The 14,403-nt window shown below is 41.9% G+C and overlaps 2 protein-coding genes across 4 annotated transcripts in view; both read right to left on the bottom strand.

The window, feature by feature from the left end:
- Window positions 1-118: 118 nt before the first annotated feature.
- LOC135090720 (probable glutamate receptor) lies at window positions 119-12,351 on the bottom strand. 3 transcript variants are annotated; one of them, XM_063987742.1, is made up of 13 exons: window positions 11,630-12,351; window positions 11,062-11,253; window positions 9,141-9,337; window positions 8,775-8,876; window positions 7,405-7,526; window positions 6,676-6,853; window positions 6,066-6,169; window positions 4,870-5,046; window positions 4,113-4,321; window positions 3,886-3,950; window positions 3,444-3,596; window positions 2,392-2,639; window positions 119-1,677 (listed from the first exon to the last, which is right to left on the bottom strand). In XM_063987742.1, exons 2-13 carry the CDS (start codon window positions 11,234-11,236, stop codon window positions 1,419-1,421), a joined length of 1,989 nt encoding a protein of 662 aa, XP_063843812.1. In that variant the 5' UTR covers window positions 11,237-11,253; window positions 11,630-12,351; the 3' UTR covers window positions 119-1,418. The 3 variants fall into 3 exon arrangements, with proteins under 3 accessions (XP_063843812.1, XP_063843811.1, XP_063843813.1); XM_063987741.1 differs by having other exon boundaries at window positions 11,062-12,351; XM_063987743.1 differs by lacking the exons at window positions 119-1,677; window positions 3,444-3,596; window positions 3,886-3,950 and having other exon boundaries at window positions 2,446-2,639; window positions 11,062-12,350.
- Window positions 12,352-12,828: 477 nt separating this feature from the next.
- Window positions 12,829-14,403, bottom strand: part of LOC135090722 (transmembrane protein 98-like) — a 3,848-nt gene continuing 2,273 nt past the window's right edge. Inside the window, exons 5-6 of the mRNA XM_063987745.1 lie at window positions 14,302-14,403; window positions 12,829-13,591 (exon numbers count right to left, since the gene is read on the bottom strand). The exon at window positions 14,302-14,403 is cut by the window's right edge and continues 99 nt beyond it. Of these exons, the coding sequence (XP_063843815.1) occupies window positions 13,508-13,591; window positions 14,302-14,403 (186 nt within the window). The 3' untranslated portion in view covers window positions 12,829-13,507. The remainder of the gene's footprint in view (window positions 13,592-14,301) is intronic.

Here is a 14,403-nt window from a genome sequence, read left to right as displayed (position 1 = left end):
CTGTGACAGGAAGCTGCAGGTGTCACCACGTTTTCCTTTATTCCATCTTCGTATTACACACTTCTTGTCCTGTTATAATTTTTTTGACCACTTGTTGCCTTTGAATAATAATCTCATATTACAAAACAATGTTTACTGCCATTATTTAGATGGACAAAATTAGTTACGCTGTGGTTCGAAACGAAATACAATTTGGTACATTTACGTCATCGTGCTGAGCAGCTGCTGGCAGTTCTAAGATGGAACCAGAGATCCCGCGAGTCTGGATGCGTTATTCGAGACGACGATAATGACAAGCTGTATCATAGTATGCAAAGTGAGACTAATAGTGGGTATTTTATTATAGAAGTTATCACCAAGGAAGATAAAGGAAATAACATTTCATTAAATTTCAGAAAACTGCTTTATCACTAAATAAGCGAACGCGCGATCAAATTAGTTTCGTGGCACTAAAGCAGCTCGTGATCCTCGACCCTCTACCCTCGACTCTTGCTGTCGTCTCAGTAGCACCCCGGACTCTGAGCAGGCGGGGTGAGTTTCTGACGCTCCTCTGCCGAAGCGCTTTCACACGAGTAAATTTCTGACAATTTCGCAATTTTAAAACTCCCATAAGGACTCGTGCGAAATTACTGAAACTAATCGTGAGAGCGTTCTTGGCTGGGATGCCGTCATGTCTCTCTCTGAATTCTAGTCTTTTCCGGGGCTATCTATAAATACATAGTGTGCCCTAAGGTAGAGGCTTGTAAAGTCAACTTTCTCTGCGGGGGATCCGACGGGTGTAGTCAGGACCGCCCGTAGCCAAAGCGCGTCCGGCCCCAACAAATGAGAGTAGCTTTGCTTACCTCCGCCTTCCCCCGAACATTGTCTGTGGCAGCCTCCTCTTCCTGCCTTCACGTGTTTGTTAACGAGGGTCGATGTGGGGACGAAAACAGAAATGTAGGTTTGTATAATATGTATATGTATGTATTTATTTTTCTGTCGATCTATTGATGATACGTGGATTATAATTAGACTGAGTATGTGTATGTGTCTGTGTGTGTGTCATTCACCTACGGTCGTCTGCTGGTCACCCAACCAGCCCCTCCCCAACGGAAGGAGATCGAGCTTATAGTGACCGATCTATGGGTAGGACTGAGACCACTCGCACATTGCACATAAAGACAGCGAGATCACAACCTCTCAGGATACATCCTGCTTGCTGCTAGGGGCTACACGTTAAGAGGCTAGCCCATTTGACTCGCCGCCCCTGTGACTCGAACCCGGGCCTTCTCTGTGTGTGTGTGACCGAAAGCCAACTATTTACATGGAGTGGCTAAATTTTGAGCCCAGCGACACACAACGTATATAACATAGGTAAAATTTTCTAAGCTCCACGAATCTGGAGTCACCGAGACAACGCGATCTTGTTGTCTTCGTTGTTACATTTCTCCTTTGTGAGTGATCTTGCCATCCTTCCTCCTTGGCACAATTTTACTTTCTCTTTTTTCCCCGTATCTGTTCCTCTCCCATGCTAGGAACAAAAGGGAGAGAGACGCTCCTGACGCCAGCAAGAGGAAGGCCGTCACCACCACACTTGCCTCTACGGGAAGGAACTCGAGGTCAGAGCAGTCCACTGGCTTGGGCGTCGCCTCCCAGTGCCATTTTTTCATTAGTCCTGTCGATTTCATCTTTAGGATTCTGCAACAAATACACAAAAATTCTGCAGGAATGAAAGACGTGTGCAGATAACTATGTGAAGCTTACCTGCGTATCTTGTACGTATTTGAATCTTAAATACGAGAGATAAAATACTGACTACAGATATCACTTGAAAAATTACGAGTAGAAACGTAAGAGAAGATTCTGCAATATGTGAAAGAAAGTGAAACACGTACTCAGATAACTTTTATGAATCTCGCATGCATATTACATACAAAATCAGGAAGAGACTGAGCGGAGGGACATAATCTTTGCCATAACTGAACTCTTTGAATGATATGACTTCTCAACCTTGGTGGAACCTCCCGATGCGTGTTTAGAGTATAATTTTGCAAGACACGGCAACCAGCAATAAGTATGATAGAGCATTTAAGTTTTTTTTTTTTTTTTTTTTTTTTTTTTACTACTGCGTCTACTTATACTTTCCGTCAAATCGTAAAGGATCGTTGTTAAGAAGTGTCATATGCTTATTAGCAATTAAAGGGAATCTTCTGGCTCATGTTTGGAGGATAATTTTGAAAGACACCACTCACGGCGAAAGTAGAGCTCAAATACTTCAGACATGTTAGTATACAGTTATTTTTGTTCATTATCATCAACAAATACTCAAACACATAGTATAAGCACCATCATTAAGTTATTAATTTCAGTTAAGCTGGAGGAGGAAGATGGGTGGAAAATGACACAACTTACATATTATTAAGGATGGGGATGAATGGAGAGCCTTTCCTGACGGCGAAGGCGCTTAAGGAGGGAAAATTAGGCGTGGGGAGGATAAAATACCGACAGTCCGCCCCATAGCGCTTGTTGAGGTACGCCCCCGCCTCCAGGAAGACGTAAGGGCCACGCAGCACCCTCGCCGTCCCCTCCTCTCGAGACTCCACAAAATCATCCTCCTGCATGTTTTCCCACGCTTCCTGATGCTCCTGGCTGCGGGAGGTCTGTGGAGGATGCTCTCTGTAAATGTTATGTCAGTGTAGAGGGTGGTAATCAAGCCAGGTGATAGAATTGGTGTAGAGACAGTCGTATTGTCTGGTGAGGTGTTGAAATCAGTTCAGTTGTTGCTACTCTTCCTCCTCTTGTTTCCTCTTGTGTGTGTGTGTGTGTGTGTGTGTGAAGGAGCCTGTCCATAGATAGAAGAAGGGAAAAATGCTAAACTGTTGCTCTCTCTCTCTCTCTCTCTCTCTCTCTCTCTCTCTCTCTCTCTCTCTCTCTCTCTCTCCCAAAACAACAACAACAACAAGAACAGTAAATGATTGCCAGGTAATTAGGATAATCTATGTGTGAAGGATCCTGTTCAAGGCTAGAAAAAGAAAAGAAAAACTAAACTGCCGCTCACTTTGCCTCCTTCCACCCTTCCTCTTAAAAAAAAAAAAGAAAACAATAATAGCAAACGATTGTCATATAGGTAAGGAAATTCAGTTCAAGACCTGCCTCGATCAATCACACGTTTCACTCACAGCCAGTATCCTGAAACGCTTTGATTTCTCACCACGACTATTTTCGAAGCCCACAGAAATAATTAGCCCAGTTCTCAAGAGTGTTTCTCTCGTTCATGATGCAGAAATCTTGTTAATCTGTCACTAGTACCATAAAAACACCCTTCAATACCTGTGTCATTTCAACTAGAGCATTTTGAAACTAGTGGAGGTGCGGCGCAATACTTCAGAATATGGTCTTTGATAACTGAGTCTGTCCCTGTCACCTAACACCCCCAGGACGCAGACGAGTGGCCTCCCGCGTACCCTGAAATACTCTGTGATGGAGGAGCCTCTGATGAAGTTGAGTCTAAGCCGTGGGTGTCTGCTGATGTCTGCAATGGTAGACACTGTGGGCAACGGGGGACCCACAGCCATAGACGAGACCAGGTAGCTAGTGTAGTGGGCAGTTACCAGCACCTGTGCAGGATGGGACAACAACACCTGTGCATGGTTACTGAAATACACTTGTGGATTTGTTAAGTTGTTAAGAGAGAGAAGTTCGTATCTGTGAACGTTGATTGTTTGACTGATTGATTACTTAAGCTTGTTTCGTTGTGAATTAATTATTGGAATGTATAATTTTGGTGCCGGTTACAGAAAGTGTATTATATTACTACTACTACTACTACTACTACTACTACTACTACTACTACTACTACTACTACTACTACTACTACTACTACTCCCTACCTACCTGACTACCTACCTGCAGCATTAGAAGGGTCAAGAAAACCAGGTGACTTGCGAAGGTGCGAAATTCCTCACTGGTACCTGAGAGAGAGAGAGAGAGAGAGAGAGAGAGAGAGAGAGAGAGAGAGAGAGAGAGAGTTACTCTTTATCGTACAGTAATGGAAGAGGATACAAGAGACACACTCGTACACCTTTGCAATCCTTCAGTCACTACCTATACTTACCGAACGTACACTTGCCTACCTTGTCCACACAGCCCCCCTACCACGACAAGCAGGGCGTCGCTGGGGGGCAGGGGACGCTGGGGGTTCTGCAGGGAGGCAAGGCGGAGGGTAGCAGTGACGGCGAGGAGGGAGGCAGCCAACACAACCCACACCCGCGTCTCAAACTCCGATGTAAAGGTGCTCCATTTACGGTCGTCATTCCTCGGGCGCTTCATAATGAGCAGGTATCTAGAGCGAGGCAAAAGGGGAAGAAAAGTAGCTATTGTGTTGGCGAGGGTGGATTTATAGGAAGGTTATACATGGTGAGGTATCTAGGGCGAGTGAAAATGGAAGTAGATATTGTATTGTCTTGGATGAATTTACAATTTTACAATTCACGGGAGAGAGAAAAAGTAGATAAAATGAGAAAAAAAAGCTTCTTGTATTGTCGGATATCTGAAATTGAGAAATGTATACAAAATTAGTAGGGAAACAAAATCCACAATAATTTTTGATTAGTTATATGGAGACAACGAGATAAAGATCGTACAAGGATCTAAAGGAAGGGAAAGATAAATAAATAGCGCCGGAAACACAAATAAGAATAAACTGAAAGAGAAACGAGATAAAAAAAAAAGATCGTGGTAAGAAAAGTAAAAGAAAATGGAAAAGGACATGATAAAGAGCGGATAACACAAGGGAATGGATTTCACTTGCCATGGTAAAACGTCTTACAATATGTTAGTACTGATAGAGACTGATAGACTGATTCAGGAGAAATATGCAAGACTGCTCACTCGGTCCTCACAACCGCCATGAGGAAGTCAACTGCTTTGCTTCGTTCCTGCGTGATGTCCAGCGAGGCCAGAGCAATGTCCGTCCTGCCGCTCACGATGTCCCCAATCATGCCCGTCCACGTCCCGTCCTTCCTCAGGCCTCCCCACTGCCCGTCCTTGGTGGCGAAGCACGTCGACCTGTGCAGGGAGACACCGAGGGGAGTCACTGGGACAGACACTGCTACTGTTACTGCTGCTGGGGATGTTGAGAGATTGATAGTGAAAAAAAAAAGAGACTCAGAAATATGGGAAAGGAAAACGGTAACTGAAACAAAATAGATAAATGTAAAGAAGTTAGAGAAATAAGGAAGCTGTACTATTTATGGTACGAAGGATATTATAAGAAGAGCGGTAAAAGGAACAGGAAAGTAAGGAGTAAAACGATACATGTACAATAGCTAAAATATTATGAAAATAGTTAAATGAGGAACTGCAGCGAAGTATAACGATATACTCGTATTGCGGAAAATTAGAAATATCGTACCTGTATTCCTATAAATAAAGGGAGAAACGAATGCTTGGAATAGATGCTTTGGGGAGAAAACAAATATTATAAAGTATATTCCTTAATGCATGAGTGAAAGAAGTGGATTTGTACGTTGTCAAGTGATCTACTGGAATGCTTATTGTTCACTTTCTGTCTACCTGAAAATGGCTTGAGCAAAAGTGAAATCGACGCCAGAAGTAAACATTGTCTATAATTCCATTTTCTTTGTTGCTTTTTTCTGTTAGTGTGGTGAATGAAAAGAGTCGCCCCATGAATCACACGCTGCCTAGTGGTAATACGCACACCAACCATAAATATGAGAAAAAAAATATTGAATGAAAACAGAAAAAAAAAAAAAAAAATACGAGTTTCATGAAAAAAAAAGAAAGGGGAAAAAATTAGTCTAACACAAAGAAAGACCATTAGTAAAAGAAAAGAATATAAATGAACCAACCAAAAATATGAGGAAAACATTGAATGAAAACAGAAAAATACACTACGTGCTGCAAGATACACGAAAGGAGGAAAAAATCATCTAATACTAAGAAAGACGATTAATAAAGGAATAGAAGATAACGAAAACAGTAATACGAGTGATGAACTGAACGTCAGAGATATACGAAGAAATCTGATATTTTCAGAGAATATAAAAATAAACTTTAAGACTTACGTGAAATTAGCGACTTGCATCATGTGTTCGTAAGCTCTGCCCAAGATTCCCGTGACGTCCACCGCTCCGTCTTTCGCTGGTTTCAAGATGGTTCTTGGTGGCGACTGGAAATAGTAGCAGTAATAGTAGTAATAGTAGTAGTAGTAATGTTAAAAATAATGATATAATACTTTTTTTTCTTTCAAGTATAGATTATTACCTTCCTCAGCAGTGATATCCGACCAGAGAGATTTACGAGTAAGAAAACTTTATTGACATCCTGCACTTAAGGTTTGCGACGACCGTGGGAAACAACTCGGCTTACCTGGACTGTGATTTACTGAACTGCTATTGATCAACACACACACACACACACACACACACACACACACACACACACACACACACACACACACACACACACACACACACACAGAACACACAGAAGAGGAGAAAGAGAAGATCGCGACCAGAAGGAGGAGGAAGAGGAAGACGCGGCGAGAAGGAGGAGAAGAGGACGCGACGAGAAGGAGGAAGAGAAACGCGACGAGGAGGAGAAAGAGGAGGACGAGACGAGGAGAAGAAGAGGAAAGCGCGACGTGGAGAAGAGACAGGAACAGAAAATACTCACAGAAATAGTCGAACATCGCAAGTGTATCCCATGGAGATTATTTCGCCTCAACACTGGGTCGCCCTCGAGGGATTCCAGCACGCCATACACCACGCGACGAGACAGCACAGGCGCATCCAAGTTTTTCTCTACTCGGGTCTTCCTCCAGGGGTCGTGGAAGGCGTTGCGAATGTCAGTCCTAAGTAATAATGGGATAAATTGATGATAATTACAAGGAAGGTATTTTGGTGGTTTGTGGAAGTAGAAAACCACCGCTCGACATTTTACTGAGTGAAAGTTGGAGAATCTATGCATTTCTTTTCTTTCTGGATGTTTATTAAGACTTTGCGCAGTTAGAAATTGAAGAATCTCTTAATTTTTTCTTCTCTCTGCTTAATGTTTATCAGAATTTTTCACGTTTGAAATTGAAGAATCTATACATTTCTTTTCTTTTTGTTACGTGCTTATTAAGATTTTAAACGTTAGAAATTAAAGGATCTATATATTTTTTTTCTTTCTGGTCGATGATTATTAAGATTTAGCATGTTAGAAATTGAAGAATCTATACATTTTGTTTTCTTTTTATTACGTATTTAAGATTTTTCACAAAGCTTTATTTATATATTCATTTATTATTGTATGCGTGTCAGTCGGCGCACATCGCAGTGAAAGGATCAACAAAAGACTTACCAGATGCGCCAGGTCAAAGAACATGATGTGTAGTGCGTGTGTACTGTGGCGCCAAGTTACCTGTCGTAATGCCAGGCGCCGAACCACTGCAGCCTGAGTGTGTCTCCCTCGCTGACGTGGTAACACTGCAGCAGGGAGACACTGGTAGAAGTCACGTCCGGGGAGTAAGCTGCCACTGTTACCTGAGGGTTAATTGATAGATGGTTAGATAGATGGATAGGTAGATGGATGGGTATACGGATGGATAGAGAGATAGATGGAAAGATGGTTATATAGACAGATGGATAGATGGATATGTAAGTAGGTAGATAAATATATTGATAGACAAACAATGATATGGATAGACAAACATATGTACGAGTGGATGGATGGATGGGTGGATGAATAGATGGATAAATAAATAGATAGATAGCAAAACGGATAGATGAATGGACGATTAGATAGGTAGATAGTTTGACAGATAAACAGATAGAAGGAAGGATAGAGTAATAGACAGGTAGACATATAAATGAATAAGTGAATGAGTGAAGAAAACATTTAATATTAAGTTCAATGTCGAATTAAACGAATGCTAAAATAGTTCAAACATCTACGTATGCACTGAGAGAGTAAACTTCTAAATTCTAAAGGTTTCTTGAGTCTGGCCATGAATTTTGAAAGGCCACAGAGATGAATAACCTGTTTCTGGAGACTGTTTCTCCTCTTAATAATGTAGAAATATTCAATTACACCCTTTTGAAATAGTGAAGGTGAGGTACAGAAGTGTTTCAGAATACGGGCCTTGGTTTCGCCTTGTTTAAAAAGTCGTGACAGTGGAGTGATTTTTAGCGCCGTCTTTTACATGGAAACAAGATACGGTTTTGCATCCACCGTTTAAAAAAAAAAGTAAATAAATAAATGAATAAACCGTCAAGTAAAATTCCCTGGATTAAAGGTGTTTTCTGCTTGCATTCGCTCAATTTGCTCACATAAATCAACTCTGGAAAAAAAATAGATAAAAGAGAGAGAGAGAGAGAGAGAGAGAGAGAGAGAGAGAGAGAGAGAGAGAGAGAGAGAGAGAGAGAGAGAGAGAGAGGTAAACACGCCCTGCCACTCAGTCACGAAATCGAACTCAAACAGCAAGTCCAAGAAGTCGACGATTCATTACACAAAGAATTCTCAATGTCGACAAAATGCTGCGACGCAAATGAGAGGTAAACAGTATGCATTAAGAAACAGTTTTGTATACTTTTTTTTCTTTATCTATTAGGAACCTATATGTATAATCGACGTTTTCGTTAACCATCCATTCTAAAAATAGTAGAGAGAGAGAGAGAGAGAGAGAGAGAGAGAGAGAGAGAGAGAGAGAGAGAGAGAGAGAGAGAGAGAGAGAGAGAGAGAGAGAGAAGTAGAGACAGCCTGAGTTTACCACTGAAAGGAACGAAACTTACTCTGTTATGCAGCGGCAGGTAAAGATTGGCTAAGCGCCGCGTCACTTGAGGGGCGGGGACCAGGAGCAACCAGCTGGCGTCAGGGGCATGGCTGGCGAAGACCTGCAAGAGGGGAAGGCTGATAATAAGGGCGCGACTCTTAGAGAGAGAGAGAGAGAGAGAGAGAGAGAGAGAGAGAGAGAGAGAGAGAGAGAGAGAGAGAGAGAGACCTTACTAAGACAGACTATAGAAAGAGATGGGGGAAAGGGAGAACGAAACAATATTATTAATTAATTTTTTTTGGACAAAGAAATAAATGAAGAAAAAAATATATACTCCAAGCAGCACCCGCTCAGGTGTGAACAAGACGACGCTCCAAGCCCTCACCTGGCCGAACAGGTGCACGTCACTTCTGGAGGTGAGGTGAGCCAGCAGGAGATCCCTCTCACAGGGCAGGTGGCGGCGGCCCTCCCCATGGTGGTGCCTGGTGGAGTTGGCCTCGTTGAGTCGTAGGACGGTCAGGAAGGCGTGGGAGGCGCGCGCCACACGCACCACGGCCTGTCTCACCCACAGCTGCTCAGGCTCTGTGGGGAAAGTTTGGACTAATAGTAAATTGGTTTATCTCTTCTACAGTTCCTATTATATATTTTGTGTTACTGAGAAGAGTCAAAGCTTGTATCCTTTGCAAATCTTTCATAGCGGGTCATAGCAGCCTCGCATCTGCTCTTGTTCCCAGGACACAACAACGCTCCATGATGATAATACGACTAATGGCAGGGTAAGCTTTTATTGAAACGCTACACCGAGAAGAAAAGAAAGTAAAATGTACGGCTCCTCCTTACATGTTATGCCATTATATCTCCATGCATGTAATTCATTATTCATTGTACCTGATACACGTTCAAGCCATGGACTGTAATTTTTTTGTAATAGCGTTGCGTCACGTAGGTCTGTGACACTTGGCATTAGTAAGTGATGGCTGACTGTTAGTTAACGTCAAGTTTATTTGCTTGGGTGCCATGCCTTGTCTCCACAAGGCATGGCTGATTTACCTGGCGGAGCAACATTAGACGTGCCAGTGTACATTACGTCGCCCACTCCTTGTATACTCTCTTATCACCCTGAGTGTATGCAAACCTTGTAAGCCTGCACTTGTTTGTCAAACGCAGACTAAGTGAAGGGAAGTGGGGGAGAGAAAAATATCTTTCAGGACCTAACTACTGTTGGATATTATATAGCATAGTACCTATGGATGTTGTCAAGGAGAAAGAAGGTAATCATAGGATAGACTTCCCTTCCTTCGTGAATAAGAGAAGCGGTAACGACTTCTTGTTGCTGTGCTAAGAAGGAACCGTCCCCTAAGAGAAGATATTACGTAAGGTGAGGTGACACGCAGATGGGGGAATACATCGCTAATGACTGCCCATGATGACTGACTTTCACTTGAATGTTCTCATGATACACTTTGTCGTGAATGAACGCAGAAAGGCATGCATGGATAGATAAAAAGAAAGAAAGAGGGAGAAAGAAAGAAAGAAAAAAAGAAACAGAAAGAAAGAAAGAAAAGAAGCAAAAAAGAAAGAAAGAAAAAACGGAAACAGAAAGAAAGAAAGATATGAAACTAAAAAGAAAGGAGAATCAATCGCTATTATCAAAATCAGCAAGAAACGGCTTCATATTTCCTTTCTCGCTTTCCCTTGTTGAGAGAGAGAGAGAGAGAGAGAGAGAGAGAGAGAGAGAGAGAGAGAGAGAGAGAGAGAGAGAGAGAGAGAGAGAGAGATAGGAAGTCCGAAATGAAGAAAAGGAATTCCAGCAGTATCAATTTAGTTACTCCAGTGACGTGACTTAAGAGTACGAGTACGTTCGTGCTTAAGATCCATCTGCACGGCTTGGTATTTCCCAGCGCGCTATTAATTGTGAGAAACAACGCTACAGTGTGTAAAGGAGTTATGTAATATGCAGAGAGAGTGAGAGAGAGAGAGAGAGAGAGAGAGAGAGAGAGAGAGAGAGAGAGAGAGAGAGAGAGAGAGAGAGAGAGAGAGAGAGAGAGAGAGAGAGGAGGTAGGGGTGGGGGTAGACTAAATTACATAAAAGCAAATATGAAGGCGAAACAACACGAAGTCAAATGTTGTATACCACGACTAAGTTTCAAGACACTTATCCTCCAATTTTGGATAATTCTTTCTTCTCTTTCCTTTGGGAACAGGCACCTCAGAGAGCCTTTTTTTCTAAATTTTTGTAGCCTTAGACCAGTGTCCTTCTTACTTATAATAATGAATACAAGAAGGTAGCCACACGCATTACTTACCCTCGGAGACCAGAAGACACACTCTCAGGTGGTGGAAGAACTCGAGATAGTCCACGAGCATCATAGCGGTGAGTTCCTGGTTGGAGGGGACGGACGCAGCCTTCATCGTGGGGCCAAACAGTGAAAGGAAGGCCAGGAAGGTGTGGAGTGCTGGCAGGAGCATTATTGCTCTCATACTGAACAGTCTGCAGGCTAGAGACATGCAGGCAGGGAGATGCGCTGATAGATTTTTAGAGTAACAGGTAGCCAGAAAGATTGACAGACTGTATGGAGAAGGAAATGAAATAAGCAGGCAGGCAGAAGTATTGATAGACGGATTGAGTAATATGCCGACAGAGAGACGGGCAAACTGGCAGATAAAAAAAGAAGAGGATAGAGAGATCGATGGGCAAAGAGACAGACACAGGAAGACAGGTGTGTTGATGGACAATAGGAGACAGGCAGAGAGGCAGACAGACTGAGTGATAGAGAAGGAAAATAAAGATATGGATGGTGAATAAATGAACGTAGAAAGACAGATTGAGGGAAAGAAAGACAAATAAGCAAACAGATCGACGGAAAAACAAACCTTATGTAGACAGAAGTTGCATACAAAATATAAGTGTGGCTAATGATTTTTCAAGGCCTTTTTTCCTGCACCGTAGGGATGTATAATCTTGACAGTTGCTCGATTCTTCAAGAACTAGAGATCACCTTACCACGATATTATCTTGTTCAGTGAAACATAACGAGATGATTACGCAGTTCGCTTAAATTTCTTTTCAGGTTTCACTTGATGATTATGGAGTCCAGTTTCCTCAGTAACATAATAACTGCAGGTCAAGCCAGCCACGAAAAAGGTTTAGCTTATCAACCGAACTTTTTTCTCCCTTCCACTCACAATCTACAAGGAAGAATCACCCATGCGAGTTTCTGAATACGTACTAAAATCCTCTACCCGGCAAGCTTCTTTAAGGAAAGGGATTCATGAATGCGAGGCAAGATGTTCTCCTTCCTTGGGGTTAGGAGAGAGCTGAAAGACTGCATGAACCAAACCTTGTTGCTGCACCAATTTCACTACAAAATTCACAAAAAACGCGGCAGAAAATGAATATTTAGAGCTCTGGTGAGGAGAAAGGCTGGCTTATTGACGCTGACGCTGACTGTAGGCTTCTGAAACTCCCTCGCTAGAAACGTGCAGGGAGTGAAGAGTCGAGAGAGAGAGTGAGGTGACGATATGGTAATCACTCCTCGCTGCGCGCTCCACCACTCGCATCGTCCCTGTTTTCTGCTTTTGCGCGCTACTACCATTACTACCACCACCACCACCACCACCACCACTACCACCACCACCACCGTGACATGCGTGGTACTTATTCATTTTTCTCTGTCATGTCATATTTGCATTTGTCGTCTCTCTCTCTCTCTCTCTCTCTCTCTCTCTCTCTCTCTCTGGAGGAGATGATGTTTACTTGTTACACCAATTAACATCTCCTACATGTCGATTGAAAATGTTTCTTTCCTTCCTTTTCCTATGATGGTCTGTCGTGATACAAACTCAGTGCTGGACAAATTGTTCTCCGTAAACACTTTCAACTTTGTCCGTCATACTTTTCTGTCTCTTAAATAGTTCTATAGTATAAAAAAAAAAGAGAAAATAATCTCTTTTATTCTTTTCTGTGCAGATTTCTTTTTCACGGTGCCCTGAATATTAACAGAAAAATATGACTATAGTAATTTAATAAAATACGAGTTGTCTCTAATGCACAGGGCAGAGAAAGACAACAAGGAAGTGTTATCGTATATGTCTCAAATCAGCGTAACAGAAGGACAGGTACATGCTGAAGTAATTAAATATATAGTGATTATTACATCAAGTACATCACATTCAAGTTATATATCGGTCTTTGCCTGCCTGTAAATATACTAACACATATCACGCATCAATGATAATATTAATAACAATGATGATGATGATAATAATAATAATAATAATAATAATAATAATAATAATAATAGCGAAATTGGGCAGGAATGATTTACATCACAACCATTGTGTTTCTGTACGCCTCCCAACTCTCAGTAATAATAATAATAATAATAATAATAATAATAATAATGATAATAATAATAATAACTGTGTAATATCTATGACTGACAGTAATAAGAAAAAGGAACTGTCACTTTTTTTTATTCTTTCAATCACGTTCAATCCCACGGCGCCATATGACCCCACTGTTGCGCTGAAAAATATATCCAACCAATTAACCATTCAGTCAATAACTCCACACACACACACACACACACACACACACACACACACACACACACACACACACACACACACACACACAGTCACACAGACACACCGCTCGTCACTTCTCAGCACGCGAAAGGTCAACACAGCACCTAGCGCAGGAACAGGTCAGCAGGCATCCAAAATTAGGTCATGGGAGGTCAGGTCAGCTCAGCACTCTGCAGGGTCACACTTGGCCTCCTCCTTGAAGACCCCGTGGAAAGTTTCGTGAGACATTGCTGCCTCACGCAAGACCTGTAGGGAAATTTGTTTATTATTCACTGGTATTCACTCACTCATTCCTTCTCTAATTCACTCGTAATCACCCACTCACTCACTCCCTTACTCGTATTTACTCATTCACTCCTTTACTGATTCACTCCTAATTACTCATTCACTCCTTTTCTCGTATTCACTCACTCCTTCACTAAATCATTCGTAATCATCCAGTCAATCACGCCTTTACTCGTATTCACTCACTCACTTCTTTATTTATTCAGTAGTCTTCACTCACTCACTTAATCACTTCATACAGTTTCATTCTCACTTATTCACGGATTTTTCTTTACTCACATTTTTGTCTTGTTTTACTTGTCCACTCATTCATTTACTGACTCACTGACTCATTTTCATTCATTTACTCATTCCATTGGTTTCTATTTTCTGCTTCTCGCTTTCACTCTCACAATTACATCATTCACTCACGTGCTAACTTCATAAATCAATCTGTTTTTCTCTTTTGTACTGTCACCAGCTTTTATCATTCTTATTCACACAAAGGTGCCAAAATCAATCAGTCAGTCAATCATCTACCTTATCCCTTCACAAGCTATCTAAACTATTACTCTTTGTCTACTATCCTCTGTCCAAAATCAATCAGTCAATCAGTCATCTACCTTATCCCTTCACAAGCTTTCTAAACTATTACTCTTTGTCTACTATCCTCTGTCAACCCCCATACTCACACTCAGGTGGTGGTCCATGTCCTTGAGTGCCTCGTTGATAAGCGTCACTGTGGAGCCCGAGGTGGACTGCCGCGCGTGCCAGGCGAGCAGAGTCAGACTCAG

Source organism: Scylla paramamosain, chromosome 35 (assembly GCF_035594125.1).
Source record: "Scylla paramamosain isolate STU-SP2022 chromosome 35, ASM3559412v1, whole genome shotgun sequence".
Lineage (NCBI taxonomy): Eukaryota > Metazoa > Arthropoda > Malacostraca > Decapoda > Portunidae > Scylla > Scylla paramamosain.
The sequence above is the reverse complement of the archived record's forward strand: the minus strand, read 5'-3'. Positions and strand labels throughout refer to the sequence as shown.

Bases quoted from the DNA above. Each gene is read 5' to 3' on its own strand.
- LOC135090720 (XM_063987741.1), bottom strand. From the start codon at position 11,263: ATGTCTCTAGCCTGCAGACTGTTCAGTATGAGAGCAATAATGCTCCTG. The intron at 8,877-9,140 runs GTGAGGGCTTGG...CCCCTCTTGCAG, and splicing joins ACGTGCACCTGTTCGGCCAG to GTCTTCGCCAGCCATGCCCC. The intron at 3,597-3,885 runs GTAGGTAGTCAG...CATCCTGCACAG, and splicing joins TGACCCTTCTAATGCTGCAG to GTGCTGGTAACTGCCCACTA.